General features: G+C 38.7%; 1 protein-coding gene across 2 annotated transcripts; it reads right to left on the bottom strand.

Moving 5' to 3' along the window:
- Window positions 1-818: 818 nt before the first annotated feature.
- SNRPD1 (small nuclear ribonucleoprotein D1 polypeptide) lies at window positions 819-12,032 on the bottom strand. Of its 2 annotated transcripts, none has more exons than XM_079108356.1 (4): window positions 11,876-12,032; window positions 7,513-7,589; window positions 4,315-4,506; window positions 819-998 (listed from the first exon to the last, which is right to left on the bottom strand). In XM_079108356.1, exons 1-4 carry the CDS (start codon window positions 11,887-11,889, stop codon window positions 922-924), a joined length of 360 nt encoding a protein of 119 aa, XP_078964482.1. In that variant the 5' UTR covers window positions 11,890-12,032; the 3' UTR covers window positions 819-921. The 2 variants fall into 2 exon arrangements, with proteins under 2 accessions (XP_078964482.1, XP_078964483.1); XM_079108357.1 differs by having other exon boundaries at window positions 11,855-11,986.
- Between the last annotated feature and the right edge of the window lie 6,218 nt (window positions 12,033-18,250).

Below are 18,250 nucleotides of genomic sequence, written 5' to 3'. Positions count from 1 at the left end.
TTTTGGGACTGGAATTGTAGCTCAGTGGTAGAGCATGTGAGGCACTTGGTTCAATCCTCAGAACTACATAAAAATAAAGGCACTGTGTCCATATCCAACTTAAAAAGTTTTTAAAAGTTACTTTTCCTTTTATTCCTAACGGACTCCTTATAACAGTACTTGATAACTATATTCCATACTAACAGATTTCAACACTGCTCACAAATCTAGTGAACACTAACTGGAGTTTAAACACAAGAAACCTACAAAAGAGGCTGGGGATATAGCTCAATTGGTAGACAAGGCCCTGGGTTCAATCCCCAGCAGCACTGCAAACAAAACAAAACAAAACAAAAGTCTAAAAAAGCTGAAAAAAAACAAAACAAAACAAAAACAAACATTAACAATGACAACAAAATTAATGACTTCTGATTTGGATGACCATCAGCTTTTGTAAAGGATCTAAAACTGAAGAAAGGAGAAATAATTTTAGGCCCCCATTCCATAGGGACTGTAATTTCTTAAATGCCTAAAATAACTTATTTCACCAATAGGTGTAGGCTTTATGAAACAGAATCAGAGTAAAGCAATAAAAGGTATATTCAATACATGTGAAACGGAGATATATATTCCATGTGTATACACTGTGAAAAAATATTAAAGACTGGCACTGGAAGTGTGGCTCAGTGGTAGAGCACTTGCTTATTGTGTGAGGCCCTGGGTTTGACTCTCTAGCACCACAAAAACAAACTAATTTAAAGACTGAAATTAACTAGCTTTCACTGTTAATTTCATGAATGTACAGCAAACTACTAAAACTTTGATAGTCAACAGACAACTCTGTCCCACACTTATGTTTATTAAAAACTGACAAACAAACAAAACCTGTACAAAAAATATCCCAAGTCATTTATCACTTTCAAACAGTAATCATGAGACACATTATCGCCTAGGGCCCCCTCTTCCTCTTCCACGGCCGCGTCCTCTTCCTCTACCTCGGCCTCGGCCTCTTCCTGCAACTAAAAGAAAAGAAAAGCAAGTTAAATTGTCTTCTGGTCACCACAAAAACCATTTACATACAACCCTTCCCCCACTTTATCGCTCTTTTGTTGCTGCTCTTATAATACTGGGAACTAAAATCAAGGGTGTTCTACCACTGAGCTAGATCCCCAAGATCTCCCCAACCCTGCTTTCTTCTTCTTCTTGTTGGTATTGGGGATTTAACTCAGGGGATCTCTACCAAAGAGCCATATTCCTAGTCCTTTTTAATTTTTGAGACAGGGTGTCACTAAGTTTCCCAGTCCGACCTTGAACTTGGGATCCTCATGCCTCAACCTCACTTGTAGCTGAGATTATAGGCATGCACCACCATACCCAGCAACTCCTTTCCCTTCTTTTTGAGACAGTCTTGCTAAATTGCTATGGCTGGTCTTGAATCTGTGATTCTCCTGCCTCAGCCCCAAGCTGTTGGGATTACACCTGTAATCATTATATGCCACCTGGCCCAGCTTCTTCTTTAAAAAAAAAAAATTTGTAGTTGTAGATTGATATCATGCCTTTATATCATGCCTTTATTTATTTTTTTTTATGCAGTGCTAAGGATTGAACCCAGTGCCTCACATGTGCTAGGCAAGCACTCTGCCACTGAGCTATAGTTCCAGTACCTGGCCCAGCTTCTTTTATAGCTTCTAATTAGCAGCTGTAACAAATAAAACAGCTTCTCTCAAACATGTTAAACTTCAGAGTAAATGCCACCCCCCTGCCATCATGCTGGATGAAGAGCTGCAGGTAGAAAGACTATTATATTTTACCTGAATTTACCATGAAATTTGTCAAGTTAAAAAGCGTTTTTTCTTTGTATCTTAATTTTACCACAAACGGGAACATAAAATGATTTAGACCTCATGTAAGATTGAAGAAACATCAAAATAATAAAACATATGAGTGGAACAGATCATGGAAACCTTGTGTCAGATTTGTTACTCACTAAACTCCAAGCAAGTTAATAAAGTCAAGAAAATAACAATCTCATAACTTTAGAACCTTAGAGTCCAATCATAATCTGCTTTAATTCATATAGCAATATCCCTGACACCCTAGCTGTAACCCTAGCTGAAAATCACAGTAACAGAGGACTTGTCATACAAATATACTTATTTCATCTTTGGACAGTAATATTAGGAATACCTGATATGAACTGCATTCTAAAATGTCTACCCATTGATTCAAAGCAATAAAGAGTAGGTCTTTTGTGAAAGTAATGCAGATCAACCAGATTTATCTCCAATTTCTTCTGAAATACTAATCATGATAGAAAAGAGCTGGGGATACAGTAATTGAACCCCAGCACCACACACATACAAAGAACAAAACAAATAAAAAGCAGAGAAAACATAGTGGATAAAAGACTTCAAAAAATGTTTAGTCAGAAAGTAGAAGAACAGTAAATTCCACCCTCCTATCCCCATGCCAGGGAACCAAAGCCAGAACCTTATACATGTTAGTTAAGTGCTACACCACTGAATTACATTCCCAGTCTGCTGTAAATGTTTACTAAAGGAAATGACTTCTGAAAAATCTAGGACCTGGGAAGCAAGAGATGAGATGATTTGAAGTCGGGGGCTAAAAACAAACAAAAAAAAGTGGTTGGTAATCCTTAGGTGATTCAGTTATATTAGCATTTCTCCTCTTCACCTCAGAAAGCCAATCATTATTTCCCTGACAGGTAAGTAGGAAAGAAAAGGCAGAATGAATCAAAAGACTTTGAGATCAGAAGACTTCAGATTTGAAAAAACTTGCAAAGTGGATAGCATAGGACTGAGGGACAAGGGTTTTTCAAGGTATTTGTAACAACCAATTTTTTTTTTTAAACTGAAAGACAACAAAATAGGAAACTTGTATATTTCTGTGGGTAGAGAGCTAAACGCTCTCAAGTCACTATATTAAGTGAATATTTACAAAACACACAGCCCTTTCCTCCTGCCCTATTCCTATAATGCTGGCTGAAAATACTTATCCTAAAGAAGCAGAGCTGAGAAAAGGAGCTCTACAAAAGATTTCAGATCCTCAAATTTTGGGTCTCCTAGTGAAGAACCCAATTTACTTTGGGACAACTTCACAGTGAGACCCATTAGTTGAGGAGTCCAACCTTGTCATGCTTGTAATTCCAGAGACTGGGAAAATTAGTAAGACCCTGTCTCAAAAAAAGTGCGGAAGCAGGAGGATCACAAGTTCAAAGCCAGCCCTCAGCAACTTAGCAAGACCATCTCTAAATAAAATATAAAAGGTCTGGAGATGTGGCTCAGTGGTCAACTGTCTCTGGGTTCAATCCCCCAAGGGGACTGAAGAGGAAGAGGAATAAGAGGAGGAAGTGGAAGAGGAAGAGAGAAAGGAGAGAGGCAGGGGGGGGGGAGAGAGAGGGAGAGAGGGGGGGGAGGGGGGAGAGAGAGAGGGGGAGAGGGGGAGAGGGAGAGACGGAGAGAGAGAGAGAGAGAGAGAGAGAGAGAGAGAGAGAGGGAGAGATCTCTCTAACAATACATTACCAAATACAGAATAAAACTTTAAAAAGCAAAACTAACAATAATATCTTACCATAAAAGAAAAAACATTACATCTACAAAATAAGAACAAGATTCTATGAAAAATGATCAAAGGAAGAGGCTTGACCAGATATGTGTGGAGTAGAAGTTAAGTCAAAAACACTTTTCAGAAAGCAAATAAAGGCAAAGAGAAAACAAGACAGAAAAAATAAGAATTAGAGAATCATTCAGAAGCCAGCAAGGTGGCACACATCTATAATCCTAGTGGGGGGCCGAGGCAGAAGGATTGCAAGTTTGAGGCAAATCCAGCAACTTAGTGAAACCCTGTCTCAAAATAAAAAAAGGGCTGGGGATGTACCTAGACAGTAAAGTGCCCTGGGTTAAATTCCCCTATAGCACCAAAAATAAAACCTGTCAGAAGTGGTTTTTGATTTTGGTGGTTCCAAAGTAGGTTAAATTATTATGAATTCCAGGAAGAAAAGAGCAAGCAAAAGAAAAAATTACCGAAGTATAACTAGTAAATTTTCTTAAGTATAAGGGGCAAGAATATCTGCAAAAAAAAGGACCCACCAAGTACCCAGGACAACAACACAGAGGAGTAAAAAAAGAAGGGGATCCTATGCAAAGTCATAGGTATTAAGGTATTTTAAAATACCAGGCATAAAATCAATCTCCAAATCTTCTAGTGTGGGGAGGGTGGGGGAATCAGGCCATGCACAAAGGGACAAGATATAAAAGAGCAACAATCTTTTTCATAACTACACCAGGAGCTACATTTATAATCCTTTAAACTTACCAGCTTCCCTTTTCTTAGATTTCACCTTAGGTTCAACATCCACAAGTAGTGTATCCAGAGGTAAGCTGTCTGGTAGAATAAAGTATCGAATGTTATTTCCCCGAATACTCAATGTTTCTAGTTGTACAGGTTCTCTGTTCTTCAGGGTCATTTTCACAGCTTTAAGATGTGTATTCATGCTGACATCTACACCTAAAGGGGAAAAAAGTATACTATTAGCACAATAATGGAGGCAAACGATTTGTTAAGCCACAATTAATACTGCATTATAAGAGTACATCTTTTCTGCACAATGTTTCTTGACAGAATTTAGTACACATGCAATGAGTAAATTGGGGAATAACATCAGTGTAAATTAGGAATCTTTTCTTTATAGATTTTTCCCTAGCCATACTACTGTTTTACACAGCTAGGTATGCTTATAGAAGTACATCAGGGCTGGGGATATAGCTCAGTTGGTAGAGTGCTTGCCTTGCAAGCACAAGGCCCTGGGTTCAATCCCCAGTACCAAAAAAAACAAAACAAAACAAAACAAAACAAACGAACAAACAAAAAGAAGTGAATACATCAAGCACTAGAGGAGCCGTAACTGTTACATATGCCCATTATGCCCTGTATCCTTCTATCCCAGGTTTGGAAGGTGTTTACTGGCAGTTCTCCCACTGTATTTGCAACTTACATACATCACATTCCACCAATTATTTTCACCTTTGTTTTGAAAGTAAAGTCCTATAGGGCCTATAGTATTTTTCCTTACTACTAGGAACTTAAGGTATCTTTTTAACTGTTTTAGTTTGTTGCAATGCTGGGGATCAAACCCAGGGCCTGCTGCACATTAATCAGTGTTCAATGACTGAGTTACAGCCCAAGCTCTTGACTATGTTTTTTTTTTTTAAAGTTTGTTACTGTTTTTGCTAATACTTTTGATTATAAACCTTCAAAGTTTTTGAGTGTTCTGATCCAACCTATTTTCCCTTAGCCATTATTTTTAGTATGAGACTTTGTAAAACACAAAACAAGGTTTTTCAGAATGAATATATGGCATTATAGCAGAAACACCCGATTACTGAAGCCTTTACAAAATTAATTTGAACAAATGGGATAACTAAAGACCTACTTAATTTCTTGCCTTAGAAAGCTAAGGTCAGAAATCAAGAATTCTCTCAACTTTTCCAAAACTGTCTATAATTTTTCAGTATTACTAATCATTTCCTTCTCCTTCCCAGTGAGAGGTACAAGAAGACCTCTTTTTTTCTAACATTAATATGCTCGTAATACATTCCATCTCCTCAGGGACCTTGATCCATGCAGGGAGAGGGGTAAAATGTATGAAATCCTTCTACATTCCAGGAAGTGCATGCTAAGTCATTTTAATTTAATCACAGCTATTCTTATGGTGGAAAATACGATTGTCCCTGTTGTGGTAACTAAATGATTATGTATTGTTTACACTTATATATGATACAAGAAACTTTTAACAATGGTTTGTCAGTGTGAAGGGAATAAGATTCTTAACCAAATTTGCACCCTCAATTTACTGCAACTGCCCCCACCCTTGGGATATACATTTATTAAGTGCCTATTATATATTAGGTAAAACTAACATTACATTATTTATGTCTTTCATCATGAGATTCTGGGTTCCAAAGAGAGAAGAACACTGTCTCCTCCATAACACCTAAAACAGTGTTCTGAAGAGAACACACTAAATCATTACTTAAAAAAATTTCTGGGGCTGGGAATGCAGCTCAGTGGTAGAGCACTTGGCCAGTATGTGTAAGACTCTGGGTTCAATTCCCAGTACTGCAAAAATTAACAGTAATGCATGGGTTTGGGATGAGGCTCTGTGGTACAGTGCCTACCTAGTATATGGGAGGTCCTGGGTTCAATCCCCAACAACACATACCCACAATTTCTATTTTTGTGGGGTAGTGAGTTGAGGAGAGTAGGGAGGAACTGGGGATGGAACCCAGGGCTCTTTAACAGTGAGCTATATCCTCAGTCCTTTTTATTTTTAAGAATTTGAGACAGGGATCTCACTAATTTTTGCTTAGGGACTCATTAAATTGCTAAGGCTTGGCCTAGAACTCCTGTCTCAATTCTCCAGAGTTACTGGAATTACAGGTATGCGCTACTGCACCTGGGTAGTTATGAAATTTCAACAAGGCAGCAATTATACTTCCTAGTTATGATCAAAGACTGTATCACAACCTTATAAGGTTTTGATTTCCTTTCACAGCAATTAAGTTCTATAAACTGACACAAGTAGTGTCAGTTTAATACTTCACATTTTTCTTGGTTTACTCAGATACTCATAAATATAAATTTCAGTATTTTAGAGAATAGGAACATATGCTCCCAGAGTACTGTCTTTCATTTGGCCCATGAATTCTTTTGAAAATTCTGCAATTTGGGGGCTGGGGATATAGCATAGTGTACTTGCTTAGCGTATGTAAGGCCCTACTTCAATCTCCAAAATAGTAAAAAGAACTTAAAAAGCAAAAAAAAAAAGAAAAAGAAGAAATTCTGCAAAATTTTGGAAAGCCTACCGTGAACAAAGAAAATACTCCAAAATGTTATGTGAATAATAATAGCCTTAGGTAGATTAAATTATGGCCTCCTAATCTCCCTATTTTTTAAAAAAGATATTTTTAGTTGTAGATGGACACAATACCTTTATTTTTGTGTGGTGCACGACAAGCACTCCACCACTGAATCACAACCCCAATCCCTCCCACATATTTTTTTACACACACAATCAGACATGGAAACTCCATACTCTATCCTCAAAAATGTTACAATCTAATAGGGAACAGAAATCTCAATGAATAAAAACTCTGAAATATATTCTGAAAGAAACAATATTAAATACAGAGGAGCACACATAAGTAAGTAAAATCAGAAAAGCAAGAAAATAGGATACCTGGGGAATTCATTTTAGTTGTAGCTTAAGTACCTTAAAGGTAAGGCCCTTGTAAGGTCCATTAAATAATTCAGACCAAAAAAAAAAAAAAAAAAAAAAAAAAAAAAAAAAAAAAAAAAAGCAGATCTATACTAGTGTTAGGATAATGTTCATTAAGTAACCAAAAAAGAATTCTGGTCGGCAAGCACAGATAAGAAAAGGAAAAACGGGAGCGGGGAATCAACCCTAAATGAAAAGAAAGCATCTAAATTTAGATAGTCCAAATGTTTCCATACCTGTAATTGTTCCATGGACCTGTGTTCCATTCTTCAATTCAATGGTTACAGTTTCATGACTCAATTTCATCAAAAATCTGTGAAAATAGAAATAAAACCATTATCTTTCACCTTTAACACTTAAAAATCATATTTATAGGGCTGAAAGGATAAAAGTACCTGATGTTGAAAATCTGCTAAATGCTACCTGCATCAATATCTATTAGTAATCTGCATAACATTTTCAGCTATCCCTGAACTATACCCTCAATACTAACAAAGAATAATGTTAGCATCCTAACATAACTGTTATTTGGGCTGGGCACCTGGCACACACCTATAATCCAGGTGAGCCAGGAGGTTGAGGTAGGAGGATTGTAAGTTCGAGGCCAGACTCAGCAACTTAGTGAGTCCCTGTCTCAGAATAAAAAATTAAAAGGGGCGGGGATCTGGCTCAGTGATACAGTGTCCCTGGGTTCAATCTCTGATACCAAAACAAACAAACAACAACAACAAAAACCCAAACCCCATCCTGCAATTGTCAAACGCAATGTGAGACATACAAAGATATACTAGGAGCATAACATAGCATAGAGAGAAGTGAGTCAGATCTTCATGGACTTCTGGTAAAAGTTGGAAAAACAAGAACAAGATATATTGGTAAGAAGTATAGTGTAGCATATCATATGTACTTCTAATGGAAAAGTTCAAAAAAATAAGTAGGGAAGAGTAAGGCAGCTTCCTTTCCTGGAGACACTGTTTTGTTGAAGAATTCCCTTAGAATTACAAAATGTTTCATCGATGAAGTAGAATGCTCAGGTCATATTCATATTCCAAGGTGAACCTAGGGCAGATATTTTTAAAAATCACCAGTTTTTGATAGAAGTACACTCCATAGGAAGACAAATTAGATGGATAGAGCAGCATACAGGTTAAAGCTATAATAATCAGAATAGGAACCAATATCAATAAAACTGCATGGTGAGCCCCCAAAATTGACCCAAATTTATAGTCAAATTTCTACAAAGAAGTTAAAGCTAAAGTTTTCCAACAAATTTTGGTGGCATAACTAGAAATCAATACAGAAAAAAATGAACCTGCATCCCTATCTCATACCATTTGTCAAAATTAATTCATGATAGAGCCAGCCATGGTAGCACATGCCTGTCATTCCCAAAGACTCAGGAGACTGAGGAAGGAGGACCCCAAATTCAAGGACAGTCTCAGAAATTTGGCAAGAACCTGTTTCAAAATAAAAAATAAAAAGGGAAGAGGATGTAATTCAGTGTTAAAGTGCCCTGGGTTATATCCCCAGTATCAAAAAGTAAATAAATAATTAATTCATGATAGCTGGACACAGTGGCACAGGCCTGAAGTCCCAGTTCTTTCGGCACTGAGGCAGGAAGATTGCAAAGTCAAGCCCATGTTGGTAAACTCAGCAGAGACCCTGCCTCAAAATAAAATAAACAATAAACAAGGTTGGAGCTGGGTGCAGCGGAGCACACCTGTAATCCCAGAGACTTGGGAGAGTGAGGCAGGATGATTGTAGTTCAAGATTAGCCTTGGGCAACTGAAGGGCACCCTGTCTCAAAATAAAAAAGGCTGGGGGGCTGGGGTTGTGGCTCAGTGGTAGAGCACTTGCCTAGCAGGCATGAGGCCCTGGGTTCGATCCTCAGCACTGCATAAAAATAAAATAAAGGTATTAAAAAAAAAATGGCTGAGAACATAGCTCAGTGGTGAAGTGCCCCTTGGATTCAATCTCTAGAGGGGAATTAAAAAAAAAAATCATGAGAATGACCAATGAAGAGGTGAAGAACTGCTGGACACGATTAGTCATTAGGCAAAACGCAAGGAGGTATCACTACATACCCACTAAACTGCCTAAAATTAAAAAGACTGACAATAACAAATCTGGTGAGGATGAGGGGCAAATAGAACACATTAATGGTAGAGGTAAAAAAAAAAAAAAAAATGGTACATTCACTTTGGAAAATAGTCAAGCAGCTTCTTTTTAGGTTAAATATACATCTATAGGGCTGGGGAGATAGCTCAAGGCCCTGAGTTCGATCCCCAGCACCACAAAAAAAAAAAAAAAAGGGGGAAAAAAAATATATACATCTGTACTATGAGCCAACAACTCCACCCCCAAGTATTTACCTAAGGAAAATGAAAGCCATACCCACAAAAAAAGATTTATACAAGAATGTCCAGACACTTGCTTTTCCTCCTCCTCGCTTTCCACTCTCTCTAGTGCGCACCCTTTCTCTTTTCCTCTCATTTTCTCTCTTACCCTGCAGGGAGACACTCTGTAGTTATAATGGACTAATGTGTAGGAAAAAAAAAAAAAAAAGCAAAAAAATTTTCACAGAAAGAGCATATACTGAATAATTCTAAATAGCTATGGTTGAAGAAAAATTGAGGAAACTTTCTAAGGTTTTGGTAATATTTACACATTTTGACAGTAATTGGGTTACACAAATTGTTCAATGTAGGGTAATGTACACTGCACTTCATTAAATAAAATATTTATCTCAAAAGGGGAAATAAACCATGAGTGTGGAGAGGGGGCCAAACCTCAGTTGTGGTGAGTGGGATGAGGGGGGGAGGAGGATACTTCAGGCAGGAAAAATATATAATTGTCTCACTCTATCTGAACCAAGGAAGCACAAACATTCAATTATTTTCTGATGAAGCCTTCACTATCTGAATTCTTCCTAATTACTAAAAGTTAGAATCAAATATTCAGATAACATGGTGTCCTTCAGGATCCAAATTCACACTATGTGAACAAAGAGAACTGTTTGACACTTTTTTATTAGTTAAAACTGGCAAAACTAGCAGTTTATCAGACATCAGGAAGTTCAGGAGAAAAGTAGTCAATCTCCCCCTTGGTTATGGAATTGGGGAGGATAAAGATGATGGTCCCAACCAACAGAGGTACAGAAATAAATGGGCTGAAAATGTGAACTAGGTAAACATTCTCATGAGGCAGAGTAGGTTCTACAGTGAGAAATTTCATTTCTATATTGTACCAAAGATACAAAACAAGATTAAATACAACCATTAAAAATTATGCTTTGAATTAGGCAGAAGAGAGTGAAGGGAGGGTAGGGAGGAATAGGAAGGATAGAATGAATGGGACATTATTACTCTATGTACATATGCATGACCAGTGTGATTCTACACCAGGTACAACCAGAAGAATGAGAAGTTACACTCTATTAATGTATGATGGTCAAAATGCATTCTACTGTCATGTATAACTAATAAAGACAAATAAAATAAACTGAAAAAAATTACGAGAAAATTCTGTCATAACATCTTTAAATGAGAAAAACTGAATCAAAAAATACAGGAAAGCTAACTTTAAAAGATTATGAATTAGATTAGCAGGTATGAACAAACTGCAAAATGTACTTTAAATTCTAAGACTTTTTACCCAAAGTTTTCTAGTTCAAATAAACGAACGCGGCTGGAGGGAAATATGGAGGAGACCCGCAAAATGAGTCTTACTGTCTTCTCTACAAACTGCCCCCCCAAAAACAATATTGAAAATTTTGTTATTTCAAATATAGAAACTGCCTATTCGTCTGTCTTCAGCACTAAACATTAGGCTCCAAAATGGCAGATATTCTACTTTCTAAAAAATTCTATTACCTGTGTAACAAGTGCCCAGTAACTAGTCGACGACAATCCTTGACTCAACAAAAAAGAAACTACTTAAATAATCCTAACCGTTGGTTTAGTTATAACCCTCTGCCCCTATGTTCCAGGGGCCTCCAAGTCTTCAGTAGATTAAATTAACTGACACAGTGACAGAAAGAAAAACAGAGGAGAAAAACCTCTGTAATCAGCCCCAATTAAAGTGATGACTCTGCCCTATACTGGGAAATTTTCATAAATCAAAAGCATACCCTAAACGACAAATGTAGGTGGAATCATCAGTCACAAGTCTAGGGAATATAAAAAAGTTTTAAAGTTGCAAATTTATGAATTAATTTCTCTCAGACTTGCACATGGATTTCGTTAGTTCCAGTTAAACTCATGCAGATTCCAAGCAATATAGAATCGCACAATGAAAGCGGGTTACCAACCGCCAGGAGCCGCACCTTTAAGGCCTCTCTACACACTAGGTGGCAAGAAACGGCTCGGCCTTCACACTCACCTACTGGAAGATATGCTAGGTCCCGGGGCGACCCAGTCAGAAGCCCAGACTCCAGTCCCACTGGCGCCGCCAAGATGGGCGCGGGAGAGGCTGGCGCCGGAGGCCGTTAGCAGGCCGCACGCACGCGGTTTCCCGCCTCCCGTAATTGGAACAGCTCAGCTTCTGACCCCGGCCCAAACCCTCCCTTCACAGTCCCACCTCGCTCGGTCACATCCTCACCTCACGAGCTTCATCCTAGCGGCGCCGTTACCCTTTTGGTCCGATAGCTCACAATATCAGACAACCGAAGACCCTCCAACTAAGAGTTATGAATGGCCGGAAACGCCTACTCCGGACGTTCCGGACGTAAAGAGCGCGCGGAACCCTGAGCCATACGGCGGAAACCCCGAGGCCGCGCTGGGCCGCACTCTCTTCCGGCCGCGAGTGGCGAGACGGCGGCCCCTGGCGACTGGAGGACTGCATTTGCGGCTGTTGAGGGCGTGAGGGCTGATTTAGGAGGAAGTTTCCTGCAAGAGGGAGATTTGAAAGCATTAAATCCAGTTAGGCCTGTCGCCTTCAGGCTTGGGCACAGCAGGTCGCGGTGACCGAATACGACTTCTGAACGAAGAGAATTTCTGAGGGAAGCCCAAAGGATAATTCTAATTCTGTTCCAACATCAGGAATCTTAGCATTACTTAATGTACTTGAAGAAAATCAAACCAGTTAGCTGATTATCTGCATTTTAAGTTCTGAGTTCTGAAACAAAACGTTCTACTTCCATCTTAACATCTCAGCACCATTTAATTCAAACTCTGTGCTTTTGAAACCCCTTCCTCTCTTGACTGCAGGATGCCGAGAACACCTGGCATCTTATATAACTAGCTTATTTTTAGGGCTACTACCCCGGTTCATCCTTCTCTGTGGAACCATTACCCACTGGAGTGCTTGGGGGCTAAATGCTGTAGTCTCTTTTTGGATGCTTTCTGCTAAGGGGTCTCCAAAATTATGGCTTTAATTTTATCTGTAGACGGGTATGGTGGCCCACTTGTAATTCAGTGACTTGGGAGACTGAGGCAGGAGGATTGCAAGTTTGAAGTAAGCCTCAGCAATTTTGCAAGACCCTCAACAACTTAACAAGACCTTGTCTCAAAATAAAAATAAAAAGGGCTGGGGATGTAGCTCCGAGATAAAGCACACCTAGGTTCAATCCCCAGTAATAAAAAAAAAAAAAAAAAAAAAAGTATCTCTTGTCTGGACTGCAACTTTGATCACCAGAACTCTAAAATTTTAATGTGCATAGATTAAAATGTTAAAGGAATACTTTTAAATGCAAATCCCAATTCAGTTGTGGGGTCTGAAATTCTGCATTTTTAACAGGTCTTTAGTTGATGAAGATGCCCCTAATCCATGGACTGCAAAATCAGTTCCAAGGCTGTAATGAATATTTGTGTGCTGCCTTCTCTACATCTAACTCTTCTCTTCCCAAAAGTTTCTAATATTTTTCTGGCCATCCATGTGGTCCTGTGGAAACTGACTCTACCCTTTATACCAGTGACTACATTCCACTACTTGACTGCAACTGGCTTGAGATCTAAGCTGATCCAATCAGACGCTTGCATGAAATACTCTTCCCTTTGTGATGTGAATGGACAGCTTGTAGTCCCTGGATCTATTGGGAATTTCCTTAACACTAGTACTCCAGAGATTCATAAAATGTTCTTGGGTGTGGTTATATAAGATAAACTTAAGTAAATTTAAAATTTTAGTCTCTCAGTTGCAATAACCACACTTCAAATACTCAAAAGTAGCTGGGCGCAGTGGCAGACACCTGTAATCCCAGTGACTTCGGAGGCTGAGGCAGGAGGATCCCGAGTTCAAGGCCAGCCTCAGTAATTTAGTAAGGCCCTGAGCAACTTAGCAAGACCCTCTCTTAAAATATAAAATAGGGCTGGGGATGTGGCTTACTGGTTAAGTGCCCCTGGGTTCAATTCTTGGTACCACCTACAACTACTACTACTACTAATAATAATAATAATAAGAAGAAGAAGAAGAACTTAGCAATAGGTAGCTCTGACTACAGTGTATATATAAAATAATTCCATCATCATGGAAAGTTTGGATATTTTAACTTTATTTTTTTCGTTCTTAGCATTTATTTATTGCTTGAAATGAGAAGGTAAACTGAAAGCAGGGAATTGTGTGTTTTGTTCACTGCAGCACTCTAGCATCTAGAAAAATGCTTTGTATATAATGTGCCCTTGTTTCAGAACAACCCTGTGTATGAGAACCCCAAGGAGATGTAACACTGAAGAAAGAGACAGAGCCAGGATCACACAGAGTCTAGTCTATAGAGACTGAAGACAGAAGTCTGAGCTGGGAGTGGTGGCATACACCTGTAATCCTAGTCATCAGGAGGCTGAGGCAAAAGGATCACAAATTTGAGGCCAGCCTCAGCAATTCAGGGAGACTCTAAGCAATTTAGCGAGACCCTGTCTCAAAATAAAAAAAATAAAATAAAAAGAGCTGGGGATGTAGCTCAGAGGTAAAGCATCCCTAGATTCAATCCCCAAAGACAGAAGTGTGGCCCTGGGTGGCAATAAGACTAGATGGAGCTCTGTAATATGGGTCAGAAGATGGGGGGTTATAAAATGATCAAGGCCAGAGTCACTTCATCCTAGCCAGAGTGTACCTGGTTTATATCAAGCTAATGCTAATATCAAAGAGTCAGATACATTCCTGGCGCCAAGGTCTTGTCACAAAGCTCCACATGCTACTTTACTTTTTTTCCATTCATACTGTGCTGGAAAATTATTTGGGGGAAAACTTATCAGGGTAACTTGGGCAATTACAGTGGTTTTGACTCAAGACGGGCAGTCATATCCTGCTGAAACCATGTGCTCCCAATTAATACTGGTGAAATAACTAAATGCCTTCCCCATTAGGATGTACACTTTATAAGGAAGGAGACCTTGTATGTATTGTTCATCAAAGTATTCCTAGTACCAAGCACAGAGTACTCCTTCCTATTATTCAAAACCCCCTCTGAGCTTTGCCTTTTTCTTTTCTCTTTATTTTCTTTTTTCCTTTTTTTTACAGTACTGGGACCTAGGGGTGCTCTACCATTGTGCTACATCCTCAGTCCTTTATTTATTTATTTGAGACTGGGTCTTACTGAGTTGCTAAGACTGGCTTCAAATTTGCTATCCTCCTGAATAGCTGGGATGAGAGGAGTATGTCATCCCAACCAGCGTTGCGTACTTTTAATGCATTCCCTTTCCCCTAAACAGTATAGGAATATTTGAGTTCTTGCAATGCATCAAGCTCACTCTCCTCTCCAGACTTTTGTACATGCAGTTCTTTAGTCTGGAGAACACTTACTTGTCTTCTCTCAAATATGTGGGACCTGCATAATTACTTGTATTTGTTAGTGTAGGTCTCCCGGATGGCAAATTGAAATGCCATTGTCAGTTGATTTATACCAAATAGCTATAAATTTTGTCTTTGTTTTCTAACTTGAAGTTTTTTAGAATTTTTATTCTCTCATAGTATGGAAACTGTTGAGAGTCCTGAAATAAAGTCAGCAAGAGTGCAGCAAACAAAGTAAAGGCCTTTATTTGTTGCTAGCAGTAGGGCCAGTCTGAAAGTGAGATTGTCCTGTTCTATTTAAATTAGAAAAACATTTATATATATATATGTTGAAGGGATTTAGATTGGTCATGAGAAACAAAAGAAACAAGTAAACAAGAATATGATGTGTGGGGCAATGTGACTATTCCAAGATCAAGTTTTAGAAATACATGTCCTAATTATAAGCAAGTGCAGAAAAGTACATTCTGCAGTTTGGAGTCAGCAAGGAAAATAAGCAATTTAAACAAGCCCATGAGATTATGTTCACAGTTTTTAGGTTAGGAAGAGAGCATGAAGTTAGGGGCTATGAAAATGACCATTGTCACTTACAGAACCACAGTGTTGAGCTCTAATATGCATCATCTGGGTTCTAGCATTTTTTTCTAGCATGGCATGTGACAAAGTTGAACTGGTGTGAACTCTTCCCTTGGACTTCTCAGCTCTTAGGAACGGAGGCCTCTTTTTTTACTGGAATCAGTGTGTTGTGACCTTCCCCCAGCTGCCTTGTACTGATTATTAGACCCCGGGGTACTCTATCACTCGGCTACATTCCCAATCCTTTTTAAAATTTTTTATTTTGAGGCAGAGTCTTGCTAAATTGCAGAGGCTGGCCTCCAACTTTTGATGCTTTTGCCTTAGCCTCCTGAGTTGTTGAAATTATAGTCATGAATCATGGACTGGCTCATTGCAAGCTTTTGAAATCTTTTCTGAGTTGTCAGGAAAGCCTCCTTGAGAATGGAACTAATACAGATAGAAGAAGAGTGTAGTAGAGTATTTTGCTGACAGAATTTGAGCCTTAGGCTCAGGATGACATGAGATCAGCCGCTTCCTTACAGCTTCCAATTATGGTAGCAGTAAAGTCCTTACAAAACATGTTGCTTACGTAAGTTTTAGCCGAATTTCAATCATTTTCAAAGTATAGAGATCTGACTATTATTTTGTCTGAATTATCAAACATTTCTTTCTAAGTTGAATGCTTCCTATATGGTAGTTATCTGAAAGAAATATTTTCTTGCTAGTCCCAGATCCCCTCTGAACTAAATTTTATTTTTCCTTCTTTTGGTTGTGATTTATACTCTTCCACAAATTCAATGCTAATATTCTCATTGACCAATATTCTCAAAACCTGAATTCTTTTTTTTTTTTTTATTTTTAATTTTTTTTTAGTGTTGGGTGGACAAGAACCTTTATTTACTTATTTTTATGTGGTGCTGAGGATCGAACCCAGTGCCTCACACGTACTGGGCAAGTGCTCTACCACTGAGCCACAACCCCAGCCCCAAACCTGAATTCTTTACTCTTTCCTGGACAGACTGAAAGTTCAGTGAAGCAAGAAATTTATTCATGTGATCATGATTATTTTTTAGTAGGCAATCAAATTAAATGACCCAAATTCCAGAGCTCAAAGACAGATTGCTCTAGCAGGGCACAGGTGCACCTCTGTAATTCCAGTGATTTAGGAGGTTGAGACAGGAGGATCACAAATCAAAGCCAGTCTCAGCAACTTAGTGAGGTCCTAAACAACTTGGCGAGTCCTTGTCTCAAAATAATCATCCCTGGGTTCAATCATTGGTACCAAAAGAAAAAGGGGCAGGGGGAAAGACAGACTGCTCTAAAAGAAAACACTGATAGAAGGCAGAACAAATTTTGTTAAATACGATGTTACAGAAAAATTAAGATTTAGTCTATGAAGTGAGGCCTCTGATATTATCAAATCAGAAGTGAAAAATATTCCTCAAAATGATAAAAAGTAATAGTCAAAGTTTATTTTTTCCAAAAGCAAACTATTTTTTCATAGTACATTTAAGAACTGACTACGGCTGGGTGTGGTGGCTCACCTTTGTGAAATCTTAGCTACTTGAGAGGGTGAGGTGGGAGGATTACAGATTGAAGCCCAGACTGGGAAAAGTAAAAAATAAAAAGGGCCATGGATGTAGCTCAGTGTAAGGCCCTTCAATCAATCCCCAGTTCTGCAATTAAAAAAAAAAAAAAAAAAAGAAAAAGAAAGAAAGAAGGAAAAGGGAGTGTATACAGTTTTAGAAAAAAATCTAGAATTACAGATATGAGTTATACATCAAATTACTTCTGTGCCAAAAATAAATACATATGATTGATATGGTTATATTTATCAGGATTCCTATGCTCCTAATACAACAAAGTAAAACAGTGGAATAGATGATTTAGAAGCAAATGCCTATTTTTGTTATTTTGGGGGCATGGAAGCTTGTAAAAATGGCTGTGCCTATGTGTGTATGTGTGTGTGTACTTGAGTTATTAAAATGGTTCACCCAAATATAAGAAATTCCAGGCGGATGTGGTGGTACACACCTGTAATCACATGGACTGGGGAGCATGAGGCAGGAGGATTGCAAGTTCAAGGCCAGCCTCAGCAAATTAGTGAGACAGTGTCTCAAAATAAAAAATGAAAAGGGCTGGGGATGAGGCTCAGTGGTAAAGCACCCCTGGGTTCATTCCCCTGTGGCAAAACAGCAACAACAACAAAAAGAAATTCCATTAGTTGTTCAACAATTATAAGGATGAAGGCAAACAGACCAGATCCTCCAGTAATTACCAATTAACCAGGTCACAGTTTACTCCCGAGTCCCCCCATTCCCCAATTTAAGCATTAAAGTATATCAGGGGCTGGGGCTGGGGACGCTAGGTTGGGTTTTGCCAAGTAACACAACATATGGTAATGTGGGGAGTCCACCACTATGCTTAACCTGTAAAATCTCCCCCACTAAACTGCCAGGCAGCTCACTAAAATCTTGTGGAAGATGTTTTGTCAGAAAAGCATGAGGCCCGACAAACTTAAGAGCACATTTTGGTTGTACTTGGCTTCAAAGAAAGGAGGACAGGAAGGGGAGAATCCATTTACCGTCACCTTCTTCCTATTCTGAGTGGAGTACTTATTCTCGAAGCTCTGCAAATAGTACAGAAAGCATGTTTAAAAGCACAAATCCTAGTGATAAAACCAATCCTGGGTTT

Source organism: Sciurus vulgaris, assembly GCF_902686455.1.
Source record: "Sciurus vulgaris genome assembly, chromosome: 13".
NCBI classification, from domain to species: Eukaryota; Metazoa; Chordata; class Mammalia; order Rodentia; family Sciuridae; genus Sciurus; species Sciurus vulgaris.
The sequence above is the reverse complement of the archived record's forward strand: the minus strand, read 5'-3'. Positions and strand labels throughout refer to the sequence as shown.